A 27,455-nucleotide genomic window follows, 5' to 3' on the forward strand; every position below is an offset into this window, starting at 1 on the left:
ACGGGATCAAAATTTTGACATGGCTTTCGTCGTTAATTTTCTAAATGTGACTATAAAATTCAACCACTAGGAATATCAGAATAATATGACTCGTTATAATTTGAATGTTTTATCTACTTCTCGGACGGCACACCATGAACTAAGTGATATGAACTAGTGATATGAAAAATTGGCCGTTGCGATTGGTTTTGCACCATATATAAATGGGTTGTTGTTAATGCAAGAAGTTTCAACTTGACAGATACCGAATGTTAATTGGCTGCAATACTCCAAAGGAAACAGAGATAAACCGTACAAGTGGAATAAAAGAAAATATAGGCCTCTGTTGCTTAATTGCAACATCAAAACATGACACGTTTATTATGATGTTGAAAAAATGGGTTGATATTTAGCTAAATTTAACTTTACTTATTATGAAAACTATAAATTAAAGAAGAGAGGTGATCATCTATTCTTACATTAATACTTTTTTTATAACGATCGTTGTTAAAATGTACAAGCTTTGCTGGCAATCTGTAATGCAATAGGCAAACAATGACTGCGTAAATTTGATGACAAATAATTATCAGATTTCTAATTCAACTTTTAGCCTACAGGAGACCGAACTAATACAAGTTTTTTTCTGAAATAATACTATGATACTCCGATACTCCTAATAGATCCATTTTACCTGTGACCACAGAACGATCACTGTATTTTACGGTTTTCGTTGTTTTCTTTGTTAATTTTACACATATTTACATAATGCAATAGATTTAAACTTCAACTAATACTTTTTTTCACATTCCTTTTATTTTAAACATTTTAATATTGACATACCTTGTTCTTCCTTTAATTTAAACAGTTTAATTTTGACATACCTTGTTCTTCCTTTCCTTTCTGTCGTATTTCTGGAAGAAAATATTAAAAGACAAAAGACATTATTGCTTGTTCGAATACATAATACTTTACCTGATATGGACATTGGTTTGTATTTATCTCCTACGATAATATATTCAAGTTTCATATTGATGTCAATAAATGTATTACACAGTATAGAATAATTACATAAAATGAATGTGGTAAATGAACTTTGGAAAATCTAACTGGATTGTAAGAATCCCTATATCCTGGAAACCCATCTAGACATCACCGAAAACCCCCTTTTTGTTGACTCAGTTCATAATGGTAAGGTCCATCACATCGGAGCTATGATTACAGTTTTTATTGTTTTAATTTGATACTCTTTCGAATATCCCGTTGTTCAGTAATCGGGACCAAATATACCAAATCTAAATATTTGTTTAAATAAACAGTTTTTGTCCTGTTTCTATCCTATCATAGAACCTGCAGAACTCAGTTACTGAATAAACAGTTTTATTTTGGCGTACCTTGTTTTTCCTTTTCTTTCCGTCTTCGTATTTCTGGAGGAAAATATTAAGAAATAAAAAACTACTACTGCTTGTTCGAATACATAATATATCAAAACGTATAATACCTTACCTGATATGGATACTTTTTCATTGGTTTGTATTTATGTGCGTCTATCTCCTACATTAATATTTGAAAAAAACATAGGTCGCACATGACCATAAACTGTTTTGAACAAGTAGATTGTATTTCCGTTTTGAAACTGCCGGTAAACAATTGCGTTCAACCGTTTTCTATATCCGAGAAAAAAAACACGATTCCACTATTCACAATGAAGAATGATTGCTGTAAAGTGCGATTGAATATTAAAAGGTAAACTTTGCCATCAACGAATTTAATATTACTGATTACAGTTAAAATATATGGAATAAGGTCTACATCTTCGACCTTCGTCAGTGGTGCGTAATGTCGAATTAAAAAAAGAGATACTTCAAAGCTGTCTATACCAGACGGGAAATGACAAGAAACTATGGTAAAAATCATGATCTCGAACATGGTTGGAAAATGTGTTAAGTTGAAGGAAAACAAACAAGAGGCTCCCAGGAGCCTGAATCCCCCCCCTTGTTAAATTTTAACCACTCTAATAAGGATTTGTCCAAGACTTTAAAGACTTTGGTAGAACTAATCATAAAGATGATTTCATCAACTAAAAGTTTCATTCTGTCTATTACAGTTTTCAAGATATTGGCTGAAAACTGCTAAAAACATAAATGTGTTTGCCTTTCAAGGCAATAACTCTTACATGAAGTCATCTGACAACTTTGATTCCTTGTAGACTTTTGTAGGCTTCATAATAAGGATCATTTCAGCAGTTGAAAGATATTAGTTAAACCTGAAGATTTTGGAGATATATGCACAAAACTACTGTCAGACTTCTATCTACTATTTTTAGTAACGACGACCATGTTTTATGATTGATTAAAAATCGAAACAATCATTTCATTTTATTTGGTAATAGTATAGAGTACTAAAAGATACAGGAGGGACATTGCAGTCACTCTTACTCTCTGATTTAAGAATGTTTGAGGGTTAAAGAGTTTTTTTCTACAAAAGGGAATGATGAAGGGGCTTTTTTCAATGACAATTTGACTTCATTGTGAAAGTGAAAGTAAGTCAATTTTTACCATGCTAAATCTGGTAAGTGGATTACAGAGTGAAATAGCTAAAAATCTAACTGGCGATGCCCATATGAGGAAGAGGTTTTTAAAGGGAAAAAGTTTTGACAGTTTCAGAGCATGAAATAAAAAATAAACATATTTTGTGGGAAATTTGATATTTTTAAACCTGATTTTATCAATTTTTTTCAATATTTAATATTGCATTCTGCTTAAGCTAGCACTCCTCAGTTTAGTGCAGTTTCGCACTTTTGGCTAGGGATGAAAATTGAGATTAATGGAAACTGGTGGTTGCTATAGTGACTACAAATGAAGAATCTATTGTTGATAAAACATTTTCTGAAAAAAAGGGGACTTTTAAAAGTATTTTGCAATGTTTCATATATTTTTAATGTTGAAGGAGCTTTTTTTTTAAATTTGATAAGTGGATTACAAAGTGAAATTGCTAAAAATCTAACTGGCGATGCCCATAAGAAGAAGGGGTTTTCCAGAGGAAATAATCTGACAGTTTCAGGGCATGAAATAAAAATTTCAGGTATTTTGTGGGAAATTTGAATTTTTTAAACCTGATTTTATCAATTTTTTTGCAAGTTTTTGCATGGTTTCTATGGTAACCCTATTTGTTGTGGGTAAATTTTTCCAGGCAATTTTTACTGCATTCTGAAGGCCTTGGTTTGAGGTATTTCTATATATATAGATTTACAGATGCTTGACAATTTTGTTTTAAATGATAAATGTTTTAAATGGGTTATCTTATCAAAAGCTGCGAACAGCCTGAAACACACTCTTGACATGTCTGACAGCCCTATCTAAAATGCAAAAATCTTGCAAAGTCTTAACAGGTGAATGATTCCACGCAACCTTATTTAATTCTAAAAGGACAACTTGAATTGAGATTTGTCAGGAACTATATTCTTTCAATACGTAGTTATAAAAACAACCAGACACAAAGAATATCAGATAAAAATACATGGTTACAAAACAATTCAATTTGAGAGTCAATTTGGTATTTGGAAAATAATAAAGAGAAATCTTTATTGCTTATTTGAAATACTGATTTAGAAATTTTTAAATTTAAAATGCTGATAAGAATACATAGGATATCAACAAGTATAATACCTGACCTGGTATTGATGCTTATTAATTGTTAGTATTAATTTGTGTCTCGTCTCCTACCTTTGAAACATAACTTGAACAGGTTTATCTTTATCTACCTTACATAATCTGACGTCATAACACAATTTTTGTTGCTTTGTTTTTGTTATCTACATTATAAATGTTAGTAAGTATTATCATTAAACATATATATTTAACATATTATTGTTAAAACAGTTAAAATAATAATTGTACTTCATTGCACAAAATAATGCGGCGAGGTGTGTATAAGCACAATATTTTGTTTTCCTAAGTAGCATTGCACTCACATTTTTGTTTCAGTGAGCAAATTTTAAAACAGGTTTTTATAGTGACAAACAAATTTGTGCTTCAGATGTCAAATAAAGCTTACCTGCTTCAATTTGCAGTTTTTTGTTTGCCTTTGTTACAGAAAACACGATTCCAAGAAGAGAAGCTGAATATATATATATACATATATAAAATGCATTTAAACCAATAGTAATAAGTTGTTATTGTCCTAAAGTTAACCACAAAAGTTTTACAATTAATCTAATAGTTTATGGCACATATTTATGCTAGATGTGACCTTACTAAATGCAAAAAAAAAAACAAAAAAAAAAACGAACAATTCGAAATCTACAATTTCGTTTATTAAAATTAACAAGACTTTGTTGAAATTGACTTCCAATTGATAAATAATAAAATAAATATATCAACAAAATGTTTATCACTGATTGATCACACATTATTTACAAAGAACTGGTTTGTGACACTAAAACATGTTAAGTACCAGTCAATATAAAATTCAGACAAAGACTCTGGTAAAGTGATTCATGGTGAAGAAAAACCCACCGAACAGACAATGCTTGTTCAGTCTTCATATGCTATACTTTCATATAGTGATGACGAGTATGATGTTATCCTCTGAGGTTTGTTTTAATCTTAATATTTGGTGTAACAATATATACATGAATTTAGTTTAAGCTTTAAACTCACCAAGTACAAATATTCCACATGCACATAATAAATCTATTGCAACAAACTTTGCGTAAGATGCAATCGTTGGAACTGAAAGTAAAATAATTACCGTGAGGTCCTCTAACATAGGTAAGATAAAACGAATAATTAATTTCAAGGGAGAAAAATATAACTGTTCTGGAATGAAATGGAAACTGATCATATAAAATTCCAAATCAACATCTATACATCAGGCCATCGTAATTTCAAAAGCAAAACCATATTCTTGCTGCTCAATGAGCATTATCTAGGAAAAACAAATAAAAAGTGGTCTTTATACGAGAAATTTTTTAAAAATCGTTTAGTATATGCTTCCCTGTATATAATAACAAAAGTATTTAGTAAGATATAACAAGACCAATACATGTCTTGACTTGTGTCACTGTAATATACTTGTCACAGTCAGTGTCTTCAATGTTTATACACTGTAAGCAAACTAAATAATACTACAGCCTAATGCTTAATGACAGCATATACATGTACACTCCTTGAGACGTTTAGGTTTCCCTACACTATACCCAAATGCATGCGAAACCTGCAAGAAACACACGATAAACGAATACTTCTATTGTACGTTTAAATGCACGAAAATGAATGCTCCCAGTGTGTACTTAAACGCCCCCTAGTGAAAATAAACGCTGAAATTCTAGTGGAATTCCATTGGTATACCAGTGGGCCATATCGCCCAAATTTCTTTTACGACAAACTTAGCGCTGCTGCAGGCCTATTCTTTTAACACCCGGACCTGCACGGGGCAAAAAAAAATGTAGCAGATATACTGGAGGGTGAAGAAGCCGCAGTTATACTTGACCTTTTTTATTTTTGTTAATTCAAATCAGTACAATACAAAGAGACAAAAGAAAATGGCAAGGGAACCAGTAAGCATGGGTCCACTGCTTTTCTAGAAACACCCGACGAGTTGCTCATAAAAAAGTTAGTTCGAGAAAGACGAAAGAGGAAAAGGAAAACTATGTCACGTTGAACGTTGGTACTCATGGTGCAGATACATACACCTTACATTCCAAGAGTTTATGATAACAACAATAGAATGTCTGTAGTGATGACTTCAATCTTGTATCAACATAATCCTATCCTAATCTAGAAGCCTGATTGTAAGAAGAAGTTTGCAGAACAAAAAAGTTTGCATAATTACATCAAACTTTCGCAAAACGTTTCTGTTGTGATATAAACCCTCTGAATGCAGGTACTGAAGAGTAATCAAAGGAACCAAGATTATAGCGGTAATTAAGGGATGTTGCCACAGATGAAAGGAAAGATTTGAACATATGTTTAAAGTTTACAAGTATGGACGTAACATCAAGCATATTTGATATAGCACTGAATAAGGATTGAGATGAAATATTTGACACAGTTTATAACTTAAGTCACACCCACTCCCCCAATTTTTCCTGGCTTTCCAAATGGAACAGTTAACCTATGGTCAAACATCAATCAATTTTAAACTCATTATCAAAATTTTAACAAAAATGCTTGGTTGTAGGCCCGACATTCTTTAACAGGTTATGCCCCAAATTCAATCCCAAATCTTTTTTGTGGAATGACACATTTAGATAAAATTTAAAACAGATCAATTTAATGTACTCATGTTATTGTTGCAACATAAAACATGCATTCCTCTGGCCCAGTTTGGACCCTTTTCTCTAATCAATTCATGTCACAACCCCAATAATCTAGCCAAGTCTTTCTGTTTTTTGTGGTATCCATTCACTTGAGGTCAAGTTATTGTCCAAATATCAGGAAAATAATTGTTCTTGGTCCTTTTCTATTCTCTAATTCCTAAATTGATCACAAGCTTACTTTTTTGGATACGACACCTTGTGGTATAATTTCTTTTAGATTTAAACAAATATACTTAATTTATTGAACGCACATCATGAAAATGTGTCCGACTCCTTTTTGCCCCTTCTTTCCATAACAATACAAGTCGGATCTCCAAAAATCAATCCAACACTTCTTGTTCGTTACGGCACCTTGTGGTATAATTTCATAAAGATCTATACAGCTATACCCGAGTTATTGAGAGGACGTTGAAGTGTCACCAACGACGATGAGGATATGATGATTCATTATACAACCACAAAAACTCTGCAGTCGTATAAAAATTACTTCTGCCAAATATGTAAGGAATTCATTTAGCAGTCCTATTGCAGACGGACAAGGACTGTATTACCATAACAATACATCACTTCAAAGCAGAGTTCAGTTCAATTTTACATTTACTAAGTGATCTTCATGGATGTATTAGCTGCAATATAGCCTTGACTGGGAGGTTGGGTATAACATTATAAACCTCTAGTAATCCTTTTAAAAATGTTCCAAACAATCAAATTGCCTTTATTTGTAGTTTGAGAGATGTCTGAGTTTCTGATACAAGGCCGATAAGTGGAGGGACAGAGAACAGGCATAACCATAAAGCCATAACAGTATATACATTAACATTATGCACAACTCACCTTTTGAATTATCTACTTCTCTGTCAATAGTAGACTCGGCCATATGAATCCTAAAAAAAGGTAAATAATACATATACACTATTTAATGACAAGACGCTGTTACAATCTACACGACGAAATGGAGATTTAAGTCGCCAACAAATCTTAAAAAATGGTTAAAAGTCGCCAGCACATGTTTCTTAAGAGGAGTAAAATTGTTGTGAAATTTGACCAAAGAGAGATAACTCTAGCCTTTCCAGGTAATAAACAACCAAAATGAAATGGCGGCAATTTTTACAATGAAGAGAAAACTTGAATTGACAGAAGTTCACCTAATTTTCACCAGTTTCAAGCAATCCAAAGAATATTTCACCCCTTCTAGCGACTTGAAATGAACGAAAATGGGGAGCAGACAACAACCTAGTTATAGGAGGGACTCTTTTTCCTCATAAGAGCGGTCACAAACTTATATGGGTGTCACCAGCTGGAAATGCTGCAAACCAGATTGATCATATCGCTATCTCCCAACGATGGAAATCATGTTGTAAAGTAAGATGAGGAGCAGATATAGCATCAGACCATCATCTATTACAAAAGAATATCCATCTTAAGCTCTCAGCATAAAAAATAGAAAGCAAACGAAAGAAATTCAATGTTGCTAAGCTGGAAGAACAAACTGTCAAAGATTCATTCCAACTTTCTCTCCAAAATAGGTTTACTGCTCTAGAAGATGTAGACCGAAGATGATAACATCAATTTAACATGGGAAAGAAAAAAGCAGACAGCAATAGAAACATGCCAAGAAACGCTTGGATACATACAGCACAAATGTAAATTTAGGATGTCAGATAATACCTGGAGTGAGATCGAAGAAAGACGAAAATGTAAAGAGAAACAATTGAACGCCACCACAAGACAACAAACAAGACAAGCACAAGAAGTATACAAAGAAAAGGATAATGAGGTTAAAAAGGGCTGCGTAGATGAAAAAAAAAACACATGTGGAACAACTTGCAGAAGAAGCAGAAACCGCTTGCAGCAAAGGAGACATAAAGACTCTTTACAACATTACACGTCAACTGAACATCCAATACTGACACACCTGTTAAAGATAAAAATGGAAACACATTCACAAAACCTGAAGAACAATTGAAACGTTAGAAAGAACATTTTGAAGAAGTCCTGAATAGACATCCTCCTACAGATCCACCAAGTGTATAATAGACCTGAGGATTAAGACAGAGCGAATAATCAGAACAGAGGTAACCACTGCAATTAAACATCTGAAAAAATGGCAAAGCAGGCGGAATAGACAACATCCCTCTGGAAGCAATGAAAGCATTGGATTCTATCTCGATCAACAAGTTTCACCATCTTTTGAACAGAATATGGGAGAAAGAACAAATTCCTGAGGACTGGAGAAGATGATTTTCGGTAGAACTTCCTGAAAATGAGACAGGACTATATGTGAAAACTGGAGAGGTATAAATTTGCTTTCCATTCCTAGCAAAAAACTATGCCATATCATCTTACACAGAATGAAAAATGAAGTTGGTAAAACATTGCGAGATGAACAAGCTGGTTTCAGACAGGGAAGATCATGTACTGACCAAATCGCCACCTTAAGAATCATTATAGAACAAACCATTGAATGGCAGACATCACTATACCTTATATTTATTGATTTTGAGAAGGTGTTTGATAGTATAGACCTTTAAGTACTATGGAACATTCCCAGACACTATGGTATTCCAGAGAAAATTGTATCCATCATTCTTCAGCTCTATCAAGGATTCACTTGTCAAGTTATACACAGTGGAAACCTAACAGTTCCTTTTCCAGTGTCTGCAGGACTTTGACAAGGATGTCTCCTCTCTTCTCTCCTCTTTTTGATGGTCATAGATTGGGTCAGCAAAATATCTTATAGTCAACCTATTGGAATTAAATGGACCTTACAATAATGCCTTAAAGACCTAGACTTTGCTGATGATATTTGCCAACTTTCACATCGCCACCAAGACTCGCAAAAACAGGCCTCCAACCTAGAATCAAATGCCAAAAAGGTTGGACTATACATCAACCCAACAAAGGCAAAATATATGAGGATCAATGCTAAAAGCGAAAATAAAACCCGGATAAGAGGTTCTGAAATAGAAAAGGTAATACAATTTACCTATCTTGGAAGTGTCATTAGTACAACAGGAGGGACAGATGAAGACATACTAGGAAGGAAAAAGAAAGCACAGCAAGCTTAAGCTATCCTCAAACCGATCTGGAGGATCAAAGTACTAAGAACATCTACAAATATCCGAATTTTCAACTCTAACGTTAAATCAGCACTTTTATATGGATCAGAGACATGGCGATCAACTGTTGCTTCCACCAAAATAATACAAGTGTTCATAAACAGGTGCCTAAGAAACAACCTTGGAGTAAAGTGGTAAAAAAAATCAACAATAACAACTTATGGCAAAGGACCAAACAAAACCGGTCATGCCAACAATTACATAAAAAAAAAATGAAGGTGGATTGGACACACGTTGAGAAAAGGAAGTACAAAAGTAACACGCCACACCCTATAGTGGAACCCTCACGGCCACAAAAAAAGGCAAAAAAAAAAAAAAAAAAAACACATGGAGGCAAGATTTAAATAAAGAAGCCCATAAGATTGGAAAGGCCTTGGGAGAAATTTAAGTATTGGCAAAGATAGGAGGAGATGGAAAGCCACAGTGGTCGCCCTATGTCCCTCATCGGATGAAGTGGATTAAGTCAAGTCTAGTGACTTGAATAATGGATAAAACCAGCAGATCTTATTTGAATGAAACATATTCAACTTATTGAGTTCAAAATGAAAGGAAAACGAGCACAAAAGGTAAGGTACATGTACAATTTGTGTTCCTTGATTTCATATATAATTTGATGACAACAATTAATTTATTTACTAAATGAAAGACTCTTACAACGTTTTCAATATTTTTAAAAGAAAATTAATAACTGTTAGGTTTAGCTTGGTGGATCACAGTTAAGTGTTTCAGTACATGTGGTCTGAAGTGACATTTTGTTTTGATAAGGCCAAAATCCATAAAAATATTTTTGATAATAGACAATGATATCAAGATGCAGCCATTCATTTATCAATTTAAATCATAACTATCAATTATCTGAAAATAATCCCACTAAACAAGGTACATGTAAACATACATGTACATGCATGTCTGTGCATGTTGATTTGTGCTCTCTATCAATTACAAAACAAGTATACTCATTATAATGTCAGGACAAAAATAATTTGCAAATTTTTTTTTTTTTCCAGGAAAAGACCACAAGGTGCAGACTATTCTTAGACTTTAAGAACATGTTACTATGAGAAACAAGTTCACAGTGAAATTCTGATCAATTGAAGATGGTTTATGAACATAATCAATTGCACTTCCAAACAGTTACTTAAGTTACAAATTATAATACATTTTCTTTCTATGATGTTTACTTAACGCAAATAGATTTTGTGGAACAATACACTTAAATTTTGTAGATTTAATCTTAATCTATAAGAAAGTTTTACAAAATTTGAATACGCCTGTACTTACTTATGTAACAAAATTGTGATCAACATCATGTCCTTGTTATTATAGTTATATTTACATATACATATATTCTATCATCAACATCACCATCACTACATACTAAGTTTCATGAAATTACAATCAATAGCTTTTGAGGACATTCACTAAAAAGATGGAGGTCTATAAACATCTTGTGTTTAATGCCCATACTCTGTGAGAAAATTTCTGAACACTGTGGTATTTGCTCTTTTTAATTTAAGAATTTACACAAAAGGATGATTATATTGCTATTATCCAAATTAACATATTTTGTACAGAATTTCATGAAATTTGCTATTGAGTACATAATATTCAGTGGTCCATAATACATACATTACCAATAAATTGTGATCCCCTGAATATTATATGCATTAAATGTTATTACCTCCCTTAGAACAAACACATTTCTGTAAATACACTTCCAAAGCAGCTTAGCAAAAAATAAATTCTAAGAATTATACCCACCTGTTAGTTATGCGTTTACACCTAAAAGAAGTTGACCATTTTTGTACACGTCTGCACTGATTATCTGAAAATTAAATTGAACAATTATCTTATCAAAATTTTAAATTTGTAACAATACAGAATAACTGCAGTAGAAGTAACAAAAGAGAAAATCCTTGTCAGTCTGGGTGACATATGAGAAAATTTTAATCTAGTGTCACCCTGTGTAAGCATGATGTGTTTAGTTGACATAAAATTGTCAATATTTTTTCTCACTTTCATATAGCCTAACATAAAAGTACTGGAACCAATCCATTCAGTCTGATATGATCAACATCAATAAAAACACATATTTTGTATACCTTCTATGGATAGTCTTACAATAATGAACAAAATCAGCGTTTTCATCAAACCATTGCAATATATACTACTTCTATTGGTTTGAGTTTTTTTGTCCTAAAACAAACGTGGGTTAATGATATAAATTTTGTAATGAATAGGGCAAATAAAAGAATATGTGTGGTTCTGGTCACCTGACTGACCCTAGACTTTTTTTGTCAAATAGGAAAAAAAGTCTGACTACATAACCTTACCACGCTAATAGTAACAATACTGTCGTTTTGTAAAACCATCCACAGCTCTTATAGTTCTATGATGGACTCATTCATACTTAGCTGGGTTAACAATATATATATACATATATATAACCAGGGCATGTTTTGATTAAACAGGAGCAGTTGTATGTGTGAGTGTCTGTCTGTCTGTACTTACCTGGGTCTATGATATATTGATCAGGGCATGTTTTAAAGATACATGAGCAGTCCTCCACACCTGGTTCACAGTAGCACTGATGTTTTGGTGGATACATGAAGGTGAAATTGTTTGAATGATCACATGCACATCTTCTGTCAGATATCCTTGTTCCATTGTCAAACACAACCTGGCCAACCTCAGTACAATCAGACTTTTGAAATATGCATTCATAATTTCCATGTGTTGTATATTTGAATGGTTGGTATCTGTCCTCAGAACATGGTGATCTTGTGGTACCACCAGAAAATATTCTTCTAAAACCTAATAAAATAAATAATTCCAAGTAATTAATCCAAACTGTCTTAATGACTTAAACGTTAATGCATAAGATTTTGAAAATAAAACTGTCTATATACTTATGTTTGCTCATCAACAAAATGTAGTTAAGTCCTTGAAAGGATAATAACAATAGGGTCACTTGACCCTGAATGGCTCACCTGTTTGAATTTTGTCTTTCAAGGGCAATAAATTTCATAAGAAGTCGTCCAACCATTTTGACTCAATAGACTTTGGTAGGACTTATCATAAAGATGATTTCAGCAACTGAAAGTTTCTTTCTATCTATCATAGTTTTCAAGATATTGGCTGAAAACACAAAATATCAATTTGTTTTCCCTTTCAAGGGCAATTACTCATACAAGGAGTTGTCTAACAACTTTTATCACTGATACTTTGTAGTTCTAATAATAAGGATCATTTCAACTATGGAAAAAAAATCAGCTAAACCTAATGGTTTTGAAGATATATGCAAAAAACTACAGCCTGACTGGTATATTCTATTTTTAGTAATGGCCGCCATGTTTTTCCGACGAATCAAAAATCCTGGCATCAGTTATATGAAGGACACCCTTAGGAACATCTGTATTAAGATTAATTCCAATTGGTCAAGTAGTGTCAGAGAAGAAGAGTTTTGAAAAATGGACGGATGGAAACAATGGATGCATAGTGATGGCAAAGGAAAAAGAAAGGATAAACAAATTGTCAGGAAAGATATTTTTCAAATGAGTCATTTTCCAGATGTTTTACAAATGTTCAAAATTCGTCCGGTCATTTCTTAATATTCCAAATTCCGGTAACTTAAATGAGCCATTCTCGGCTCCACTGGGCCCCTTATCCCAATGGTGTACTTGTTATCAACAAAGCTTTACTGAGGGGGGGAGGGGTTAAACAGATGTTAATAACTGCAGTTAGTGACACTCAAACATGGCAGATGCAGAAACTGACAAGATAGATGTCTTTGTTCTACAGCATAGATAGAAGAACCACACAACATGGTTACATCATTTATAATTAAAAAACCTTAGTGAGCGTGCTCAAATATCCCACACATCCATGTTGGATACTCAAATAAAATTTGTACGTTAGTGAAAAACATGTAGAAGGGCCCAGGGTCCTTCTACTTGTTTTTCACTAACAAACAAATTTTAAAACTAAAAGTTCGGAAAGCAGTCGATTTTCTGTTTCAACTGTGGAATGGTAGGAAGGTTCTAATTCCAGTAGAATTGAACTACCTCCGGTAGGTTCACATGTATAGACCCTAATAAAAAAGGAATTAGAGTGTTTTTCAGGCATTAGAAAAGATTGCAACAAAATAAAAAAAAATTATATAAAAATTTAAAAACGATTTTTTTTTGGCATTAGAAAAGATTGCAACAAAATAGAATTTTTTAAAAAGAATTATAAAAAAGATTTTTTTTCAGGCATGAGAAAAGATTCTATTTCAGTATAAGCCCACTTGGTCAAAAAGCCAAGATTTTTGTGACTAAATTGTTAGAGTATCTTAGCCTTCCTGGTATAGCATGTGTAAACAAACTGAACAAATTTAGGTATCATTGTATAGCCTTAATGTCTCAGCTTTACAATTTATACTTATAGGGTTCTTTTGATGAATTTTGGAGATTTTCGTAGTCCGAATTGATAAAGAGCAATCAAGGGAACCAAGGTTATAGCGGTAATCAAACGAATGTAATCCAGGGACAAAGAACAGACATGGAAAATAGACATACACAACAAAGAACATAAAGTAACTAAAATCATACATACAAAGTAGCAAAAGGAAATGAGCAACCCGGACTCCACCAAAAACTGGGAGCATGGACCAGGTGCACCGGTAGGGTAAGCGTCCTCTGCTTTTCTAGAAACACCCGCCAAGTTGCCCATAAAAAGTCAAGTCAGGGGTAGACAAACGGGGACAGGAAAACTATGACCCGTTGAATAAATCAGTTTTCATAAAAAAATGAAAAAAAAAATGATATTTTCGATTTTTTGGCAAAAGTCACATAAATTTGACTCTACAAGTTTTTACTCGAATAAAACGTCTCAAATATGGTATCATTCAATAGATGTTTTAATTTTCTACATAAATAAACCACGAAAAACTAATTTTCCAAAAAGGATTTTTTTAAAAATATTACCCCTACCCCTAGAAGACTGGTCTCAGTCTCAAATACAATTCTCATTCACAGCATATTATTACCTCTCATTTGGTCTTCAGTCCTCCACTGTTCTAGTTAGACCTTACAACATTACCTCTAACTTGGTCATCAGTTCCTAACTGTCCTAGTTAGACCTTTATTACAATAAAACTTCACATTTGGTTCTCAGTCCCCAGATTGTTCAAGTTTAGACCCTACATATTACCTCTCATCTTGGCCTCAGCCTCCTTTCCCCACTGATCTACATAGACCCTATAACATCATTGTACCTTTCATCTGGTCCTGGGTCCCCCACTGTTCCAGTTACATCATACCTCTACTTTAGTTAGACCTCACATCATTACCCCTTTGGTCCTCAGTCCCCCATTGTTCTAGTTAGACCTTATATCATTACCTCTCATTTGTTCTTCTGTTCCATCACACTGTTCAACATACTGTCTTTTATTGTAGTCCCATAGACATCTATAGTCATATGTCTTATTACAAATATCCATAGCACGAAAATCCCAATGTGGAAGACTTGGACATTGAAATTCTGGATAACACCAAACCTAAATTTGAAAAAAAAACTATTATCAGGATCTATATCAGATTTTGACTAAAACCTAGACTAGTACTGCCCAGTTTAGGTCAGGTGTCAAAAGAATAGGCCTGCAGCAGCACTTAGCTTCTCATAAAAGGTGACTATATAGTGCTCAAAACCCAAGCCGGGGTTAGGGCTCTCTGCCCACAGAGCAACTGGGTTGTGTGACCCAGCTGGTTGAATGGGGTATGCCTGGCATGCTCATGTTGGGGTTGTCGGGCTAAAATGATTGCAAATCATAGTGTTGTACATGAAAGATTTCTAAAAATTATGAAAGCTTGAATTTCAAGTTACTGTATAAGTATAGTATCCCACTTTTCTCCCCTTATGAGTGAAGTCTTACAAACTGAATGCATAGAATCAGAAACTTATATCAATTCATACACAATCATCAGCCTATAATGAACCACTATCCAAAGTATAGTCACATTTCATGTTAAATTTATTGCCCTTGAAAGGCAAATCCAACCAGGTGAGCAATTCAGACTCCTGGGAGCCTCTTGTTTAAAACTTTTTCCTCTGACACGGCTTGACCAATCGGAACGGAACTTGGAATGAATATTTCTTGGGATAGCGTAATGAAGGGAACCAAGGTTATAGTGGTAATCAAAAGAATATAATCTTTTTGTCAGGGACAAAGACCAGACATGGAAAATAGATATACACAACAAAGAACATAAAGTAACTAAAATCATACATACAAAGTTACAAAAGCAAATGAGTCCTGCATAGAAGATTTGAAGATTTTTTTCTTAGTTGCAAATGTAAAGTAGTTCAACAATTTTGACTCAAGAAGACTTTGGTAGGAATTATAAGGATCATTTCAGCAACTGAAAGTTTCTTTTAATCTATCATAGTTTTCAAGATATTGGCAAAAAACTGAAAAAAAAATTGTTTTCCCCTTTCAAGGGCATTAACTCTTACAAGTAGTCCTCTGACAATTTTTATCCCTGAAGACTATTGTAGTCCTAACAATAAGGATCATTTCAGCAACTGAAATAATTTGGCTACACCTAACGGTTTGGAGATATATGCGAAAAACTACTGTCTGACCCCTATATTTTATTTTTAGTAACCATAGCCATGTTTTTCAAAGGATTAAAAATCCCCACATCATTTCTATGCAGGAGACACATTTGTACCAAGTTTGGTTTAAATTGGTCAAAAAGTATCAGTGGAGAAGATTTTTGAAAGAAATAACATTAAATATCATATCAAAAAATGTAAAAAAAAAGGCAATAACTCTTACATGGTTTAACGGATTTAAACCTTAATTTTACTGCAGATAGATCTCATCATGCTGAACATGTTTATCCTGTCAATATTTAGCTTAACCTAAATACTTTTGGAGATATATGCGAAAAAACTAATGTCTGACCCCTACATTCTATTTTCAGTAACAATGGCCATGTTTTTCAACGAATTACAAATCCCTACACCAATTCTATGAAAGATACACCTTGAAACATTCATACTAAGTTTGGTTCCAATTGGTCAAGTAATGTCAAAAGAGAGGAGTTTTGAAAAATTGTTAATGAAGACCTGGGCCCCCAAATACAATATTTTGGTGTGTATTGTGAACTCTTTGTTTTATCAGGATAATAATTTCAGAACATGGGGGTGTGTATAATACACCCATAAATTGTTTCAACACATTTTAACAGACCTAAGATCGGTCAAAAATCAACGACCACGAGGGGGTCAACATTGAATCAGAGACCTCTTATAAGCTGCCAAAGCATATTAATGGAGTTTTCATGAGTTTTTTTTTTACTTGTTACTTTTGTATGCTTATATTTTCATCAAAATCTTCTTGAACAAATGCATTGTTTTATATTTATTTCCTCTCAAAAGAACAAAGCAGATTATGTTTACAACCACCATACTCTGGTATTTGTTTATTGATTAGCTATGTTGTCAGATGGTTATTGAGGCACTGCAAAAGGTATTTAGATGTCAGTGATTATGGTGCGGATTTAGATTTTCACCTGTTGATTTTATATCTAACAATCAATTGAAAAGTTTATTAAGGGGATTAATTAATCATGACGAGGACACAAGACAATTAGTTTATATCAAAGGAAATTGTAATTGATTTGCAATGTGTATATAATTATATCTTTACAATGTATACAACTTGTTAACGATTTGAAATAAGTAGTTTAAATACACACAAGATTTAATAATTAAAATTTTAAACACGTACCCCCGATATACATCGGAGAAAATTCTGCAAACCACATACTTAAAAAGTGCTGTAACTTGAAAAATATCTTTTCATGCAAGAGTATTACAAAAAAAAGAAACAAAAAAAAAAAAAAAAAAAAAAAAAAAAAAACAGGGTTAGCATAAAAAATCAGGTTTAAAAGTTGGCAAATTCAAATCCTTATATAGGAATTTGTCACATTGAAAGTGCAGTTAGATAGCCTAAAAAATCCAAACAAAAATTGGACAGACGGACAAAGTTATTGACCTGAGTGGGGTCATAAAAAATCTAAACCAATATCACTTACTGTTAAAGGTAAGAGCAACACACAGATCCAGTTCATCATTTATTCATTGAAACTGTTCACCTGAAAGACAAACAATAGGATTCCAGAAGCCTGAGTCACTGGTTGAATTTTGCAATAAGTTGTTCGAAAAGTTTGACTCAAGAAGACTTCGGTAGGACTTATCACAAGGATCATTTTACTGATCAAAAATTACTTTCAATCTATCATAGTTTTCAAGATAACGGCTGAAAACTGTGTAAATAGTGTCAATAACTCTTACAATGTATGAGGTCTGAAAATTTTAATCCCAGAGATTTCTCTTGGCCTTAGAAATTACTATTCCTTTAAATCAGTGTCAATTTTGAAAAGTTTATAACAGCTATCTTGATCATTTGTATGCAGTAACTGTAAGGAAACACGTCCAAGTGCGACAATAAAATGAAATCAAATGATGTCCGACTTCTTATATTATTGTTTTATGATGTCCACAAGCAATGTGAAATGCATTGATTACAAAATGAGTAATAGAAACTTTGAAAAAAAAAATCACTCTAAAATACAAAACGTGGAAACAAAGACAAACAACAAAAAAGTGTGCTTCTCAGACTTGAGGAAGTGCCTTTTGCTCCACTTGTGCCCTGCCCTTTTCAGTTCTTGAAATAGTCCCTGTTGTGTTTTGAAGTTTCTTTTGTCACTTTACATTGACTTTCTTATTTGAATACATATATGAAATTATTTTTAACAAACTTTTCGTTTAATAGTTTCGTTTCTCAAGTTACCAGTGCCCATTGATAGCTACTTCAGGTGACCACCTTCCGAATTGAAGAACGTAGTAAAAGGGCAGATAATCCAATGGAAAATATCGACTAAATCTGCTGATTCTGTGGGGTCGTGCTTCACGTGGATACTTAAATTGTTATTTATTTCTTATACGCACTAGACAAGGTAAGTTAGTTGTTTCTATTATATTTTATTTATAGTTTATAAGTATTACTTATAATTGTAAACGGTTGACAAGGGGTTAGTACCCCTCTTTTTCACTATACAAATTAAATCATGTCCTAGCATTATCCCTTTTTCTGAGGAACCAAAACTTGCTTCCAACATTTTCAAATTGTATAGATCCGCCCCATGCTAATGTCAAAATAGAAAATAGAAGCTACCATACATACCATTAAATGAGATGAAAAAGTTAACTTTGTATTCCTGTGCAGCAGGTAGATCTAATTGTTCTTTCTAACAGAAAGTACAAATATACTGCAAAAGATAAATCATATTAATGAAATGTGTATTACATGAACAGGGTATAGGTTTGTATTATAAAATAGTATCTTAGTTCACAATTTAGCGGGAAGACAACATCCAGAATAAACTGCTTATTTTTTTCTAATAATTTACTTTTATGTGCATTCAATAATTGTTTATTATTTTTTTTTTGGCAAATTATTTGAAAAATTATCTTCCTAAGCTTGGTCACACTGTAATTGGCATTTATTGTAATGGTGTTTTGCATTATCCACAAACTTTCATATAGGATGGACAGATAATTAAAACTTAGCTTTGAATCAGAATGTACATTTGGCAGTGATGATGAAACTCAGCCTCCTATTGGCTATGAGGTTAGTTGCAGAGACACTGCTCTAAATTTGATTCCAGTGATGAATTAGAATTTCACCTTCCTCCCTTGATTATTCCTGAAGATAGTAATGAGCAAAGTGATAGAGATTCTTCACCTCATAATATCTTCAGCTATATCAAGCGTAGAAAGCGAAACCAGAAAATTCATCTTTAAATATTAATGCTTACTATATTGAGAATAAGTTTTATTATCTCCCTTTCTTACTATTTTGAGAAAAAGAGTTTTATTTTCTCCCTTTCTTACAATAACTTAATAAACAAATTTTAGTTGTATATTAACAGTCTGATTCTAGTGAGGAATAAGAATTTCACATCAAAACTTTTGATTATTCTAATTTTTTTTTTAAAGCCAGCTATAATTGAAATGGATTTTTATTCAACATGTTACATGTACATGTATGTTTATGTTTCCATATGTATATAACAATTACTGTAATAAGAAGTATAGTGTAAATTTTATTTTTTATTTGAACATAAAGTCTCTTTGGTATTGTATGGTATTATGTAAGAACCAATGAAGAATAATACGTCTATAAAGTGTCATCATTAATTGGATCCAAAACAAAATATTAGTGTGTGATAAAGGTGAGATAGCTACCTTTGCAAAGCCTTAACTGTATTTCATTAAATGCATCTCTAAAAATCACACTGCTTATCATATTATCTAAAACATGAAATAGTTATAATAACGTTTGTCCCAACAGTTCAGGGTTTTAAGGACTTTTCACATCTTCAGTGGTATGAAGCTGCACTTTGTGGAGATGCTTTGTTACTGCATGAATACTGTAGCACCTGCATGTAACATTGTTTTTAAGGAGGATTGTAAATATTTGATGAGTACATGAACATTGTATATACACATTGATAAATATGTGACTATCCAATATGTATTGATAAAGTCTTCTTTTATCAACACATTAATAAGCATGATCATAAAGCGAAAGAATTGCATGTAGTTTTGTTCACAAGTTATAACCTATTGATGTCAAAGTAGCTATTCTTTAAATTTACATCATTTCATTTCATGAAAATGATAGATTATGTTAGAAATAAGATTGATGACTCTGAATTTTAACAAAATAGGTCCAAAGGTAGCTACTTGGACTGTGTGGTTGTAGTGTTGTGCATCTAGGTTATTTGCTTCTTTATTACATACATTTATTATAAAAAAAATATCAGCTTGGTCGTTGTGCTTTAAAATTGCCTTTATTTTCATACTGTTTATTAATATTAATTCTCTATGTCTATGTTGCTTTTTAACACATAATTGCTTATGCTTTGTTGTCTTGTGATGTAAATATTATATGCTTTGAATGCTTTTTTATGCATCTAATGATTATTTCATATTTTCCTGTTGTTGTGGTATAATTATATTTGATGTTACTTGCTTTGAAAATGTTATGCTACCAAAACATTTAATCATATTATCAATTGCAGGTTGTCTACTGGAATACCAAAAAAAAAATGAAAAAGAACATAGCAAATTTGAAAAATATGATATGACTATTGAAGAGTTGAAGGAAGATTTGGAAGAAGGAACCTTAAAATTATTGTAAATATGAGTTTGTAAATTATTTATAATTGATTAGTGTGTTTGCTGTAAATCAGAATAGAAAATGTTAATCTTATTAGCTGCTTGTAAGGTACATATTTGAATATTGGTTTATATTTTTTATTTGATGTAGATATACTTTTATGGCAACATTACAGAACAAAAATAGAAATTATTGCAAAAAGATAAATAAATGCAATCACACACCAACAAACACACACACATACATATGTATGTGTATATCTTATCATGATGGAAAAATGTTAAGTTAGATACAACTTGTTTGTACTTTGTGTCAGGAGTAAAACACAGACTATAAGACCCTAGTTGAATACTAAATTAATATGCACCTTAATTTATAAAAGTTCATTTACATTTACATTCAATATTTTTTGTGTATTTTCAGAGCCTGAATTTGAAATGGACTATAATTTGGGTACCAGTATCGTATTGCATATCCCTGAGGAGGTGTACGTCAAAACATGGATGCTATAAAAATATAGTGCATTTTCTTTTTGCCTCTCTACAAACTAATATTTTGTCAAAAGATATGAACAATGACTTATAAAATAGAGCAAACATCACACTGTAAGATGAAGAACTTTTTTAAAAGAAAATCTAACATGATATCATAAAAATGTTCCACTGAAAAGGTTGGTTTGGTGAGTGCAAAATGAAAGTGAAAGTAGGGAAAATGGCTATTTATAGTTCGAGACTACTTTTCTGTCCGATCTTTGTGGACTCACCCTATTTTCTTTGCGGGAAATTATTTTTTCACATGTCTTTAGAAATGCTACATAAGTGAAAGTTTTATGGAATTAATTTACATATTTTTTAAAAAATCCTAAAAATATGCACTTCACTATAGAAGTCTATGGGAAAATTAATACCATACTGAGACCTTTGCTGAACTGTGTTTTAACTTGAATTTTAAACTGGAGTTATGCCTCTTTTGACAATATTTCCAAGTTGACATTTCTAATTTCACTGCTGTGGACCTACATTTAGACATTAAAGTTTCTTTTTATTTACACTGTCCAATGGTTACCTGTGCTGGAGAAGTTGTAGGTGAAGGTCATATAAATTGAATTAAACAGAGAAAGAGGATTTCCGAGTAGATTGATTTTTTCCCTGAAGTCCCTACCATTGAAAACGAAAGTAAATTCAGAAAAATGCAATTTCAAGTACATGACAGCTTTGCGTAATTAAAGGGAACATAATCAAATAGAACAGATCAAGAAGATGTACTTAACATGTTAGAAGTGTGGTGGTGACTTACTAAAGTACTACATTCTATTAATTCTGCTAACTGCCATCAACTCCATTTTTCCTTTGACTACGGGTTTTCCCAGGGGTATTATAGTATAGGGGAGAAAAACCCATGAAAAAAGGTGCGGAAGATTTTTGGGGAATTTAGTTATACCATTTCTTTCTGAAACGGACCTTTTTACTTGACTTCGATTAAAGTACTTTATCATTACTATCTGACGGGTTTAGTATAGACAATAAATCCGCCGTTCTAACAGCCTGTGACATAGACTGGTTATAAATATTCATTTCATGCTTCTTTACATGAATAAAGATTTTATTTTAATCAATACATATGATAAATGTTTCTAAAAGATATATAGCTGTCAATATTCCTATTTTTCATGCTAGTCGTTCAAATGTTTGATTTTTTGTATATACTTCCCGAAGTGGTTATTTTTCATGCCTGGTCGTTCAAATATTTGATTTTTTGTATATACTTTGCAAAGTGGTTTTGTTCTTTCATTTGTTACAGTCTGGCATTGAATTAAAAATTGGACGATTATATTGGTAAACTAAATGAATGGAATGTATTTGGATGCAGGGGTTCTGAAACGCCCCTGCATCACAATACATTTCATTCATTTATTTTGTTCATATAAACATCCAATTAATTCAGCATCAAGTTTTTTTTTTCAAAAAAGAAATAATCTGATCATGTAACTTTTACACTAATTTTGGAACTCAGTTGCATGTTTAACCCAATAAAACATGGACTTTATATTCCTAATCGTAAGTATTATATATTATCTAAATAAAGCTATATCCAACCTCTGAATTCATCTGAGTACATAATTGAGGTATTTCGGCTTTAACGGGACCAATATAGGTAAAAATCAATGACATCTTTATTGAGAAATTGTGAAGGATACGATAACAGTTTTAGGTATACATCTTGAAGACTACTAGATTTTCCCTTTTTTTTTTTTTGTGAGCACATTTTTGTTTCGGTTTATGTAGTATAAACAGGCTTTTTTCCTTTGTTATTCATTTCTGTCTTTATTTCCTCATTAAGATGTAATGCAAATACCTTAAACAATCATATACAAACTAAAGATGTAATCAGAAAGTCAACATAAAAAAAAAAAAAAAAAAATTGAAGAGTTCACAGGTTAAATGATGCATATATATACATATATGCATGCATATACATAGTATATATGTAAGTTTTATTAGGTGCTTTCTGCATTAGCATTTGCCCCGAAACTCAGGAGTAAATTACACTTTCCAAGGCATTGCATAACATGAACGTGTTATTGTCTCATGAAATTGTATGTATCGACTTCAATTGGTGTCAATGGTTTTCCTAAAAGTACTTCAACTGGAGATTTTCAAAATAAAACATAATGTCGTTTGATTATTTTCCATTTAAAATAAACTCTTGTAGTTTTTAATAAGATTTCTTCTATGTTTACTTTAAAATAAGTCTCATGATTACACCAAGATTCATATCACAGGGTCTGTCAACTAATACTTGTCATGTCTAATATAGTCATTGACCGGGCTAAAATTCATTCATAAATATATATTCAACTCCTATATTTATTCAGATATGAAACTTTATCACAAATATGTCCACGGTATGGCGAGTTAATTCCAAAGTTTACCTTCCTCCACATAAGACCTGAAACACAGAAAATTAGGTTAATACAAAAAAGAGTATGAAATCACTCAATCATACAAATCTACGTTCAGATACGTTAGAACGCATCAGTCTACATCATGGAAATAAGTCCAACTGATTTAATCATTTAAACAGTTTATCATGGTGTAGTAATCAAGGTCGTCTATTTATTAACAATACCTTTAAATTCAATGTGAACATATCAAGTGGTATTATGCAATATTTGATAAGCAAAATTATCAGTAGTACTACATGATTTGACGCTTAAAACATTTTACTGAAAATAAAAAAAATATATATTGTCCATATAAATGTAAATAATATAACTATAACATTATGATTTTTACATTCATTGTTTAAAGTAATTCATACACGACCACTTAGACAGACAACTCTGCCTGAGCTGAAGGCATTAATTGCCACACAAACGAAGGGGGCAATTTGTAAACAAATACAAAATATATTGATGTTTACTGATGGTTTTAATACGACCAAATTAAATAGTAACACATTTCTAAACAATTAAGAAGCCATAGACAGTGCCACGAAAGAGAAATTATACGAGATATTCAATTTTATTCCTAAATTTCTTTTCCGACAAAATTTGTCGTTGGAACTCTCTGTTACTCCCCATTATAACCCAAATTTCAACTGTTGATTTCGGTATTATGCTTCATTGTACTGCTATAAAAATAGTTAGTCAAAATCTGTGGGCACATATAAATTTCCGTTCTCAAAATGAGCCTGATATATGAATGGAGTTAAGGGAAATTTACACTTTTAACTAGCCATTCTACACCTATTTATCGATTCGCAATCTTGGTATCTCCTGCCTTGCTCACTTCTGGTTTTCCCGGAGAACAAGGATAAAAGATCTGCTGACGGGTGACCACAAGTCACCTACAAAATAGTACTCTCACGCGTAGAAATTTTACAAAGCAATAAAAATATGCGAACTTGGTAAAGGATAACCAGTAGTAACAAAATGGATTATATTGATATAGGGTGACCAGGATTAACCAATTGGAATAGGTTTGTATTGGGTGATTTCATACTTAAACTTTAACACGGATGTAATGCATTATATTTTGTCGCGTAGTAAATGGTCAAATATCTGCTTTGTTAGGGTGACTTATGGATACCCGTCAGCAAATCTATTATCCTTGTGCTTCCGAAAAAAAAGTTCATAACTAAAAGCATATAGAATTCGGGCGCACAATTTCCAGAAAAGCAGTGTCTCTGCGTACACAACTTTTGTACTCGGAGCAGTGTGACTCAGAGGCTCCACATACACAACTAAAATAGTTTAAACATAGTTATAAAACAATTTGCATATTTCAAAATTAAGTCAAATCAATAGAATAAAATGAACAATATTAAACAAGTTAATGACTGTATTCCAAACAAGACTTAAAGTCTTATATCAATCCGTCTCCTTGCATACTAATTATATCATCGATACATAGCATAGCTTAAGGAAACGGTGCTCTCGTGCTCATAATGTGCCATTTGTGAGTTTAGTTCTTCTTAAATTCTTCTTCCGGTATAGTGCAGGACTCCTCTGGAGCGGTGAGGAAATATCTATGTACAAGTACGATGACTTCAAGTTGCATGTACGGTTAAAAAAGGAGGCGATAGCTACTTATCTGGTGTAAGTCCTGTCTCAAGAGTGGACTGTCACCAAGTTGGCCGTGAGCTGGTTCCAAAGTCTAATACCAAATGAGAAGAAGGAGCATCTGTAATCTGTTCGACAGAAGGGTATAATGTATCTGAGAGGATGACCTTAATGATCGGGTTTGCAAGATGGAAATATGCTGCTGAATGATGGGATATCAATCAGATCGTGTGTTGTCCTATACACCATAACAAGCTTTGAATTAGTTCTCTTCGTCGCAGTTCTTGCTAGGCAAGGTTGGTGACCATCAGGCTGGTGCTATTGGTGGTTCTGTAGTCACCGTTGACATATCTAGTTGTCCTACTTTGCACTGCTTCTAATTGGTTGATGTTTGTAGTGTGAGGATCCCATCCTGGAGAGCTGTATTCTCGGATTAGTCATACTAGGGTCTTGTAACATGGTTATTTAATGTCTCTTGGTAGGCTTGGTGTGTTACGCCTCAGTAAGCTTAAGCTGTTATTTGCTTTCTTCGTTGTGACATTGACATGGTCGTTCCAAGAGAATTTTTTAAAGTTGGTGACTCCCAATTATTTGCTTTTCTTTACAAATGATAGGTTTAGTCCGTGGGTGTTGTAGATGGTATTTATTGGTGTCTTTTTATTGGTGACCCGGACTACCTTACAATTAGATGGGTTGAATAACATCTGCCAGATCTGTTCCCATTGTTGTAGACTCTGTATGTTCTCTTGCAGTATGACAGCATCGCTGAAAAAGCATAAAACCAATTTTGGTTACAATACCCATGCCTCCGAAATCATGCGTCCCCGCATGAATCGTACAATAAATATTTCGGCAACAATCATATGCATGTACATGCAGAATAACAAATATGGAAAATACTTTTTTCACCACACAGATATGGAATCGATATTAACTCGAAAACTCTGACGTCACATTTAAGTTACCGCAAGTGTTTTCAAATGAAAAACTGAAAATGAAAAAAAAAAGATTTCAATTGTCAGGTTCAAAATTTTAATAAAGCAATATTTATTACGTTGATTGTGATACCCCATTTGAAAACCTGCACCATTTTGTACAGGTGTACATTTGAAAAATAAAACAAAACAAAACAAAACAAAACAAAAAAAAACATAAAACATAAAACAAAAAACCAAAAAAAAAAAACCAAAAAAAAAAAAAAAAAAAAAAACAAACAAACTTGATACAGATTTAAAAAAAATATTGCGATCAGAAGGAATACAATAAAAACAAATTAATAAAAAGTCTGATTTTTGGGATGTTGTTTTGGGGTGTTGCTTTGGGATAAAAAAGAAAAAAAAAGCCGTAATATATATCTAAAATCTGATTTACTTAATGCAAATATTTTATATCAAAATGTTGGGCGCGACCCCCTTTGGCTTCCTATATCTCAAAACTATAAGAGATATATGAGATGCGATTGGAAAAAAAATAAACAGGTTTATTGTATTCTTTGTAATCTGATAGAATATTCAAAGTCGGACTAATTATAAGTAAAGGTCTTTCTTCATGTGTGGCTCGACTGTGGTTCCATATTTCCACTAAAAATGATAAATGTGATTAAAAATCTGTTGACTATTCATAAAAAAAAAATTACTGTTATTAAAAGCAAAATGTGAAAAAAAGAATTAGCCAACTGGACCTTGTATATCACTTTTCTTAAACAAATTCAGAAAGATCGAATTTTTTTTTTTCACCCAAACTAAATAAACGTGCAACAGGACTATCTTTCACTGCTTACAGATACACATCCTCTGCTGTAGTAAAAATCCTGACAGAGCTCGGGAAAGCTCCCCCGTCTTGTCCCGAAAATGGGTAGAAAAATAAACCTGGTCTTAGCAAGACTCTTAAGAGCAATCCACTGTAGTAGTCTGGTTAACCACAATAGTATTACTTAAAATGATATGACGTCTGGCAAGACAAAGATCATCTAAAAATCTTTGAAAAAATGTTCTAAATATAATAAGGCAAAACAGTTTCTTTTGTTTTTTTTTAATTGTGCAGAATTCCCCCTTTTTTGTTGAAAAAAACAGAGGTATCTGAATTTTGCTATACGTTCACATGTAAGTTAATTCAGAAAAATACTCATCCAAATACATTTGGACATGCGCACACATAAAAAAAAAAAATTGCACTTTATCCTGAACAAATGGTAACTTACATAGGGTACAAACTGCAGAAGCCTGTTGAACTAGCAAG

At 32.6% G+C, this 27,455-nt stretch overlaps 1 protein-coding gene and 1 long non-coding RNA gene across 5 annotated transcripts in view; one reads left to right on the forward strand and one right to left on the reverse strand.

Moving 5' to 3' along the window:
- The window catches only part of LOC148597208 (uncharacterized), a 31,506-nt gene extending 9,445 nt beyond the window's left edge, over positions 1-22,061 (reverse strand). The window contains exons 1-11 of one of the 4 annotated variants that reach the window (XM_088562865.1): positions 21,950-22,019; positions 19,057-19,174; positions 18,653-18,737; positions 17,502-17,561; positions 14,800-14,956; positions 11,179-11,242; positions 7,133-7,182; positions 4,638-4,709; positions 4,033-4,095; positions 1,371-1,403; positions 861-890 (exon numbers count right to left, since the gene is read on the reverse strand). In XM_088562865.1, coding sequence (XP_088418991.1) covers positions 861-890; positions 1,371-1,403; positions 4,033-4,095; positions 4,638-4,709; positions 7,133-7,182; positions 11,179-11,242; positions 14,800-14,956; positions 17,502-17,540 — 508 coding nt within the window. In that variant the 5' untranslated portion in view covers positions 17,541-17,561; positions 18,653-18,737; positions 19,057-19,174; positions 21,950-22,019. Of the gene's footprint in view, positions 1-860; positions 891-1,370; positions 1,404-4,032; positions 4,096-4,637; positions 4,710-7,132; positions 7,183-11,178; positions 11,243-14,799; positions 14,957-17,501; positions 17,562-18,652; positions 18,738-19,056; positions 19,175-21,949 lie in introns of all 4 variants that reach the window. The other 3 variants (XM_088562864.1, XM_088562866.1, XM_088562867.1) reach the window with 3 other exon arrangements.
- LOC148597209 (uncharacterized) lies at positions 18,313-21,529 on the forward strand. Its single transcript, XR_015918871.1, has 3 exons — positions 18,313-18,425; positions 20,556-20,670; positions 21,077-21,529. It is a non-coding gene; the product is annotated as an uncharacterized LOC148597209 (long non-coding RNA).
- Positions 22,062-27,455: the final 5,394 nt, after the last annotated feature.

The sequence above is a fragment of the Perna viridis genome, chromosome 15 (genome assembly GCF_037379345.1).
Source record: "Perna viridis isolate PV_CMFRI_1.1 ecotype Kerala chromosome 15, ASM3737934v1, whole genome shotgun sequence".
NCBI classification, from domain to species: Eukaryota; Metazoa; Mollusca; class Bivalvia; order Mytilida; family Mytilidae; genus Perna; species Perna viridis.